Here is a 9,447-nt window from a genome sequence, read left to right as displayed (position 1 = left end):
TGGGACAGCTGAACCAAACTGACCAAGGGGATATCCCATACCTTATGATGTCATGCTTAGCAATAAAAGTTGAGGGAAAGGGGGAGGATGGGGAGACATTTGTGGTAATTTGTCTTCCCAAGCAACCACTACGCATACTGAGGCCCTGCTTCTCAAGACGTGGCTGTGCATCTGCCTACCAATGGGAAGTAGTGAGTGAATTCCTCTTTTTGCTTTGCTTCAGTGCACAGCTTTTGCTTTTCTTAATAATTGTGTTTATCTCAGCCCATGAGCTTTTCCATCTCACTTTCTCCTCCAGTCCTATTGAGAAGGGAGAATGAGAGAGTGGCTGGGTGGGTGGCTGGCAGCCAGTCAAGGTAAACCCATCACAGGGTTCTGGACAAGCATTAATTTTCTTGGCTGTTTACCTCCATTTTCGTTACTGCTGATCACAAAGAAAACAGATGATGTAAACTTCAAAGGCATTTTCATATGAGAATTGTCAATTTGATTCAATATTTCCAGCCTCAAACATTCAATAATCATCAGTCCTGATTAAAAGGAAGAAAAACACTTGGGGTCTTACCTTTTAAGTCTTGGCATTTGAGCCCACAAAGATGTGGTTTTATGACCAGTATATTCTAGTTCAAGCCTGTGTTGCCCTAATGAGAGTGGCCTCACTCTCATAAGTGCCTGTTTTATATTCCTGCTGCTTGTCTTAGGTCAACACTAGCAGTCAGAAGGAGAGTCAAATGAGCTTCATGATCTGGCTGGCAAAAACAGGGACAAGAAGGGTCTCATTCATTCTTGCAAAATATTTTGTTTCAAAGGTGGCTTGCAGTTAGCAGCCGGGCTGTGTTTGGAGTCTGCCATAGGGTGGCCCAGGAGGAGCGGATGACGCAGGAGGTCTGCACAGGAGTCCAGTTTGTCACTGCAGCATTTCTCACTGCGAGCAGCAGTTCCTGTCAGCATAAAAAAAACCCAAAACAAACACAAAACAGTCAGTGATTTCTGTCAAGTGCTTTGACTGCAGTATATCTGTCTTTGTCCTGCATTGTTTTATGCAAGGTTTAGACACTTGTCTCGGGCTTTTGCTGAAGGATGGTGTTTCAAAGATAGAGGCAGGGCTGTTACAAAATAAAGAAAATGCACAAAATCACCTCTGGAGGAATGAAAACAACAAATTGCAATGCACACGCTTCAGTGTCAGCGAATACGCATCTCTGAAGGGATTTAGTTATTTTCTTACCCCACGAAACAAGTGACATCTCTCAGGAAAGACTCCCTGCAGGGAACTTGATCCTTTGGGAGGAAGGATAAGTTAGTGATTAGAGATGAAGTGCAAAGGTGTTTTCAGCACAGCGGCTGGTTGCTCGATTTTCTAATACAGTACATTATGTTGTTAATGGAAATGTAGCTTTGCACCTTCTGTTTTTCTCCCAGCAGAATTAATTTCAGCAGTGTTTGCATGCCAAGCATGCACGCTCACAGCTGTGAGCTCCGGGGAGAGGGAGGAGGCACAGCTCGGACCTGCACAGGTAAGATCCCAAAGAGTCTGCAACAGGGCCAGGGAGCTGAGCCCGCTGCCTTTGCCAAGTGACTTCACCACAAGACCATCTTTGCTCCTGCCCACAGGAACTGTCCCCGCACCATTACAGAGAGACCTCAGGAGCCAGCCGACCAGGGGAAAAGCATCTGGCTGTTTTGAAGTCCTTTGGGAGATCCGCAGGATTGGTAGTCTTCTGTTCCACTCTGTGATGCAACAAAGAGAGGGAAAACACCGTTTCCCACTGAGCAGCTCTCCCTTCCCAGTAATCCAACCTGCACCCCTGTGTCTGCCAGGAATCTCTCTGTATCAAGGCTGCATGTGTCATTTATTAAGAAATAAGACAGAGGAGGGAGGAAGAGCTCTTCAAGAAGCAGGCTGTGCACGGGCAGGGAAACACAGGCTGCTAAGCGCTTGGGAACCCTCAGAGATGTAAGTTCCACAGGAGTGCCACATGGCAGTGCTGCTAGTATACCTACCACGCTGCTAAAGGAGTTCTCCACACGCCGGTCATGGAGAGAGACAATTCCGAAGCTGGAGACAGTCACAGAGCTCACTGCATCCGACGGTCACGAAATGGGAAAGTAAAGGGAGTAAATGGCTCCATGCAACAGGGGACTGTCCCAAGCTGAAAGCAAGCCCTGGGAAAGAAAGCAACAGAGCACGGAAGAGGTACTTCCTTGGGAGCTAACTGCGAATGAAGCAGCCGAAGTTTCCACTTGGATTTGCAGCTCTGTGTTTGTGCAGGAAATGAGGGTGGAAAAGCTGGAGAAACACAGGGAGAGAGTTTCTGAGGGGACCGCAGGCTTGCACTTGAGAGAGGGAAAAGTGCCTCCCGCTGTGCTGGTGTGCTCAAGGTACACAAACTGCAGGAATACCCAACTCGTATTTTGTCCTGCCGGAATCAAATCACAACCCCCCAACTCCTCATTAGCTGCACAAACCAAAAGGAGATCATCTGTTTTCCAAGCGCTTAGGTAAAAGAAGAGTGAAATCATAAGATGCGAGGCAAGGCTCCTGCTCTATTGCTGTGGTGCCAAAGCACAGCATCTTGTATAAAGTCAGCGATATTATTTTGTGTGTGCTTAGGAGCAGACTGTAATCCCTCACCCAACATTACCTGAGTCTGTAGAGTTACCCCAGTGTAAATGAGCCATAACTATATACACACAGCCATTAACTTACTTGGTTCCAATCAGCATAACTGCTCTCGTTGCTTTGTATACCCGAAGAATTAAAAAGAGCGGAAAGCTTGTTTACTGGCACGTTTGCTTCCAGAAAGACAACTCGCATATATTTTTTACGTCTCTGGAGAACAAAGCCCTTAACACAGACCAGACAGAAACTTCCTGAAGTCAAAACCTTCAGGCCAGAGCTCTCTTTCTTTGCCTTAATGAGTTAATCAGCAGAGGACGATTTTTGAAGCCGTCAATGAAGTTTTATCAGGACGGTGAGTCACCACAGAATAATAATTTGAAGGTTATCTGGTGGCTTATCTAAACAGGCCTTGGTTAAAGAATCAAAGGGACGATTTGATGCCGAAAGTCACTGACAGCGAGATTTTGCAACTCCAGCCCATCTGCCATACAGTGCGCATGTAATTTCGGATATTTTGATGAATGTGCATAGCCATGGGGTTGTGAAAGAGAGACAGCGTATTGATGGCCGCCCTGCCACTGTTATCCCCTGGGCACCCAACAAAGGCAACAGCAGGAAATTTAGATGAGGTATCAGGAAGAAATTCTTTACTGTGAGGGTGGTGAGACACTGGAACAGGTTGCCCAGAGAAGCTGTGGATGCCCCATCGCTGGAGGTGTTCAAGGCCAGGCTGGATGGGGCTTTGAGCAACCTGCTCTAGTGGAGGTGTCCCTGCCCATGGCAAGGGGTTGGAACTCGATGATCTTTAAGGTCCCTTCCAACTCTAACCATTCTATGATTCTATGACACCTCCGCTCTGCCCGGGAGCTCCTTTTCTTTCCACGGGCGGGGGGTGACAGGCCATTTCACCTGCTGGGACTGTCGCCGACAAGTGACCAACCTTCCCTGGACGCGACCTCCCCCTCTGCTAGGCCTGAGACACCCCCTAACTCCCCCCACCCCGACCCTCCGCGGGGGAGGGAGGGGGACGGACGGACGGTGCCGCCGCCAGCCGGCAGGGGGCGCCCCCACCCGGGGGGCGGGGCTCCTCCGGCGGCGCGAGGCCGGCACCGGCCCCCCCCCCCTCCGTCCTCTCCCCCCGGCGCCTGCGCCTTCGGGAGTCTCCAAGATGGCGGCGGGCCCGCCTCCTACCGCCGCCCAGGCCTACCGGCCCAACCGCTTCGTCTCGCTGCCGGCCGAGCTCGACCCGGAGACCTACGACTCGTCGCCGGAGAAGCGCCGTGCCGAGGCCGAGCGCTTGGCTATCCGCGCCCGGCTTAAGCGGCAGTACCAGCTGCAGCTCAACAACCCCAACCCACCAGCCATCATCGTGAGTGGGGAAGGGGGCCGCGGGCGGGCGGGGGGGCGGGAGGGAGGGCGGCCGGGGGTGGGGGAGCGCGGGGCCGGGACGCCTCGCCCGCCGTCCCGGAGCGGGGCCCGGGCCTGTGTTCGGGCGGGCGAGGGTGCCGCCCGTCCCCGTGACCTTGTCGCCCGTCCCGGCCTGGGCCCGGAGGCAGCCGGGGCTGCAGCCCCACGGTGGGGGCGAAGGGGGCTGCTCCCAGTCGGGTGGCCGCTGCAAGGTCCTTGGACGGACCCTGACGGTGGCTTGCTTTCTTTCCAACGCAGGAAGACCCTGCCTTGCTCCGCTGGGCCTATGCTAGGACGCAGAATGTTTACCCTACTTTCCGCCCGACACCCAAGACGTCTTTTCTAGGAGCTGTTGTTGGGATAGGCCCTATCCTTTTCTGGGCTTTTGTCTTCAAAGCTGACAGGGTAAGTCAGTTGACAACACGGAATGTCAGTGCACACCACTCATCTGGTTGGAGACTTAACTAGTGGTATTTTGCACCTACAAATGATTGACACTATTAAAGTAATGAGGGAAGGGAGGCTGATACTGAGCCTACCTATCTCTAAGCCTCATAACTGGTTGTAAAGTCCTGCTGTGCTAAGAGCCCTGTATTGCACCCTTGGGTACGGCCAGTCACAGTTTCCCTCATGAGGATATTTTGCGATAATAAAGCGCTCTGTAGCACTGGCAGTGTAAATTAATCATAAGAGTTGTTGACGTGCAGTAACTGCACTCTCTGAAAAAAATAGGTAGGGAGCTTATGGAAGACAGACCTAGCGAGGTCTCTCTGAATTGCTTAACCATTTCTCTAATCTCATGAAGCAAATGAGGAGGAGTACTTACACTGATTACAGTTCCTGATCTCAGCTGGGTTTTTAAGGTTTTGCAGGGCTTATCTTGCTTCTCTTCTAAGTCCTGAAATATGGTCCTCAGAATCTGAGCAATGGTAGATCATTCTGAAAGTACTCAGCCATATACATACATAAGAAAGTGCTAGGTGACTGGCAGACAGTGACTGTTTTTACTAGTGCATTTGTGGCTATTGTAAAACACTCTTTCTTTCCTTCTTTTGCACAAAAGTAGGATTTTTGGATCAAGTCATAAACCAGGAAGCACAAACCTCAATTAAAATCAACAGAATATTTGTAGGGAATGCTGTTTACTAAGATGAATCAAAAATACAGGCTTAGGAAGCACGCTGAGCATGTTGATATAAATGTTTTTAAGACATCAGCATCTCTGCAATATTTTGTCATCCTGGTTTGGTTTTGTACATGAAGACACACTTGGGCTTAGCCACCAAGTGTGGCTTAGCACGTGAGTGCTTGAAAATAAACCTGTGTGAGTGAAATCTAGAGGTACTTGCCTGGGAGTGTTTAAGCTAAAGTCTTTTAACGTAGACTCCAGGACAGTTTGTTTCCTTTATTTCAGTTCCTTTACTGATGTTTGGGGATTTGTCTGTTGTTTTCTGGTAGTATATAAAGCACAATAACTGTTACACTCTTTTCTCTGAGGAGTGTTTGTTGTGTGTCTGGGAAAGCAAAAGATAAATTGCCGAGTCTTAAGCAAGTCTTGCGGTTTTACCCAGCAAAGGAATCTGGGCAATATCTGCAGTGTCTGTGCACCGTAACAGTACCTATCAGAAAGGGACGTGACTGCAGAGTGAGATACAAATGGGCTGAAAGTGAACACAGGCACATTTAGGCAAGTTATTAAAAAGTTTCTACATAATTAGATCTCTGAACTGGATTGTTCAGCAAGAAGGAGGAGGTAGAAACGAAATGTATAAAGTAACTGATGCAACTAATTGGCAAAAAAATACATCACAGGAATTGGTCTCTGCTGGCCTGCGAAAGTGGATAGATGTGCAGAGAGGTCAGTCTGAGCATGTCTTCTGCAGCTTGAAGGTGAAGCTCAATGCCTTGTTCTTTTTTGCTATTTAATCACAGTGGCTGTTATCAGAGTTTGTACTTACAGAATCATTTAGGATGGAAAAGACCCTTAAGATCATATGTGGTGCTATATTCTATAGTCCATGCTGAAATACTAGAACTGCTTTTCTCTTAACCCAGGCTGATTGAAATTTCTTCTCTAATAGGATAATGATGAGTGTTCTCTTTCTTCCACAGGATCGTAAAGAGAAGCTTATCCAAGAAGGTAAATACAAGCGACCGTTCAGTGTATATTAAGTTCCTGGAATTGCAGTGCTCTTCACGGGATATAAATAAATATAAATAAAATAAGATTTATTGGATGCTGATGTTTCTCCTTCATAAGACTAAATCTTAATTACTCGTTGGTTGTCTTGCATCTTTAACAATTATGGAAAGTGCAAAAATGCAGGATCTTTATATCTAATGCAGATAGATACGAAGAGGGTGTCCTGAACAGCCAGTGTACTCCTTTGGTTTACATGCAGAGGCTGCTTATCAACTGTGGAAGTTGCTGCTGTCAGAGCAGCACAGGCTGAAGTTTAAAATCAGTAGCAGGCTAAAATGTTAAGCGAGCCCAAAGCAGTTTCCCAAAGAATTGCTAGCTGCCTGCTAGGTATTTCTTCTTGTCATGGGTTTGACTATGTAGTTTGCCCTAATCAGATAATAGTCAAGTTCTGTGATATGTTTTTAATAACTTTAGGAGCCTGCCTGACTGCTCTCAATAAGTTGAGTTAATTTTTCTTTTCCCTAATAATATACAAGCCCAAACCATGCATTTGTTTATTGCAATAAACTTTCAGGTTAAATTACCATACCAGGCTTGGAAATAGTGGGCTTAACATTGTCGTGCTATACATGACTAGCATTTTCACTAATTCTGTGATTCTCATGAGTCGGAGACAAGAAGGAAAAAGATAAGGATTTTTTTTTTTTTTTTTTTAACACCCATTCCCTTACAGTATAGGACAATTCCATTTCACCCCTGCAAATGGACCGTGATTTAAAAAAATGCCACAAGTCGCAACTGAATCTTGTGTCTGTAAAGATGTCCAGGTCAACTGGTGTAGGGGGCTCTGGAATTGTAACTGCCAAAGTACTGAAATGTGACTGCAAGGAAAAGATTTTTAATTCAGACCTGAATTTTCAAGTGGCCTGTAGGTGCCATCACAATGCAAACAACTCTCATTCTTCAGACATTGTATAGGAGCGGTTTCTTCCCAAATGTTGAGGTCAAGGCCAAAAACTCAGTCTGATGCACAAGTGTAAAGCTTCCCTCTGCCTGCTGGGAAAGCAGCCTGTGCTCTTGATGGTAAGGTCAGCTAGAGCAGCTCTGCTGAGTCCCTTTCCTGCATGATTAGGGTGTAAATATGGGCCGTTTGCAGTCCCTCTTCATCAGAGTGAGTTTCACAGAAAGGCTGAGGTTGGAAGGGAGCTCTGGAGGTCATCTGGTCCAACCCTCTGCTCAAGTAGGGGCCACCTTGAGCAGGCTGCTCAGGACCATGTCCAGATGGCTTTTGAGTATCTCCAAAGGTGGAGAGTCCACAACCTCTCTGAGCGACCTGTGCTAGCGCTCAGTTGCTCTCACAGTAAAAATGTGTTTACTGATTGATTAAGTTTTTATTTTATTTTTTTGAAAGTATTTCCTGTTGTAGCTCTTCCCTTTCCTCTCTGGGTCACGAAATGTTCAGGCCGCGGGGGCTTGGCACCGAGGCAGCGTGCAGCAGCCTCGGCCTGCCTTTCCAATCCTGTATGTGCTCTCAACAACCCTCTTTGCACCTATCTCTGCAGCTTCTTCCTCTGCTAGCTTAACGAAAGCAAGCCTGGATTATTCTCTCTGCGGAACAGCTTCTAAAAGACTGTCACAAATGATATTACAAGATACGGCTGTGGGTCAGTGGAGAGAGAGAGAGAGAGAGAGGCATCAATGCACGGAGAAAGTGGTATTTAGGGAAAGAAATAATTGCTTGTCTGAGCATGCTAAATTAACTATCTTCTTGCTGCCACAAACTAATTTGATCTCCCAGGACCCATTTCCTCAGCTAATTGGAACTTGAGTTGCCACACATGTAAATTCTCCCTTGCAGCTGTATTTGTTTCAGGCCGGCTGAGCAAATGGTTCAGGATGGGTTGTGGATGAGCGCTGCGCCTCTCGTCTTCTAGGCCAGCCTGGGATTGATGCTCGAGGCACCTGCCACAGCCCTTTCCTTTGCAGACGAGAGTGTCTGATGCTGCCTCCCTGCAGATTTGAGCGCGGTGCTCGGGGAAAGGCTGCCCTACTTTCCCTCTCTCGTTATTTGCAGAACTCCTCCAAGCTGTTTACTTGCGAGGAGCGAACGCGCTGTGCTGCTGGAGGTGAGCTTGGTGGTTTGAGGCCGTGGTGCTGGGTACGCAGGGGAAGGAAAGGGGAATTTCCCTTCAGAAGTGTAGGGTGACGACTGGAGAGTGAATGTGCCTCATGGAATTTTACCCTTGACTGATGTGTTACCACCCGTGCCTGCTTCAGTCTATAGCCAGAGAAACTCAAGCCTGCGAGTCACTGGATGATAATTTAGGTCCCAAAGAGAAAACAAGCTTGTCCCCTCTGCCTGTGAAACATTTAGACCTCATTTATCTCTGGATCAGTCTGATTAAATCAGCTTCTCTGGCAAATTGATTCTCCTGAACGTCCTTTTCTGAGCTGGCTATTTTAGAATAAACATCTCCCTGTAGATTTTATAATGTAATACTTTGCTCAAAGCTGATGGTTGGGTTTTTTTTTCCCACCAAGGATCTGGTGCAGATCCAAAACTGATGATGGATGTAACTGACTGAAGTTAGGTGTTGCACCTCTACATTTCCTTTGCTTTTGGAAAATTGAGGATTGCTTCTCTTGGGAAGTAAGAAGCATAAAACCAGATGGCATCAAGCTTAGGAATTTTCACATGGGTCCGTGCTAAAGCACAGGCCTGAGGTTTGGGGTGCCTGGGCTGTGCTCCTAATTCCCAGCCTACTTGAGGCTTCGCTTTCTGCCTCCACCCTATGGAACTCACCACCTGCAGGTGAGGCTTGTGTACTCCAATGAATTTTTGAGGTTGTCCGCGATGTTGTCTGCACTTGAGCTTTCTTCCAGGTACCTTCCGAGGAACAAGTGCCTGGACTGGCCAGACAAGCCCTTTTGCACGTGCTATGCTGCAAATTAGCATTTAACTAGGGAGATAATTTGTCAAGTGCTGACAAACAAGTCGATGTTGAAGAATGGCAGGAGCGTGGGGTTGGAAAGGAAACTTTCCCTGACTTCGCAGTGAAGTGCTTTAGGTTCCCCAACCTTTTCCAATTTGCAGTCAACTTTTCTGACAGTAAGTCTGTCCTTGGCAACCCTCCACAAAGCAGCAGGTTGAAGTGGTTTGCTCTAATAGGAGGCTTAGATCCGTTAGAGCCTTCAGCTCTTGTTTGGAAAGCTCTTCGCCTACAGACAGCATAAAATGCTTTATTGATCCCTAGTTTCTCCCTTTGAAAGATGC

General features: G+C 47.5%; 1 protein-coding gene across 1 annotated transcript; it reads left to right on the top strand.

The window, feature by feature from the left end:
- The first annotated feature begins 3,778 nt into the window (after positions 1–3,778).
- NDUFB4 (NADH:ubiquinone oxidoreductase subunit B4) lies at positions 3,779–6,757 on the top strand. Its single transcript, XM_074155570.1, has 3 exons — positions 3,779–3,992; positions 4,289–4,435; positions 6,143–6,757. The coding sequence occupies exons 1-3, from the start codon at positions 3,792–3,794 to the stop codon at positions 6,200–6,202; spliced, it is 408 nt and encodes a 135-aa protein (XP_074011671.1). The 5' UTR covers positions 3,779–3,791; the 3' UTR covers positions 6,203–6,757.
- The last annotated feature ends 2,690 nt before the right edge of the window (positions 6,758–9,447 follow it).

This window comes from Numenius arquata, chromosome 1, assembly GCF_964106895.1.
Source record: "Numenius arquata chromosome 1, bNumArq3.hap1.1, whole genome shotgun sequence".
Classification (NCBI taxonomy): Eukaryota; Metazoa; Chordata; class Aves; order Charadriiformes; family Scolopacidae; genus Numenius; species Numenius arquata.
This window is presented reverse-complemented; position numbering and strand designations above follow the sequence as displayed.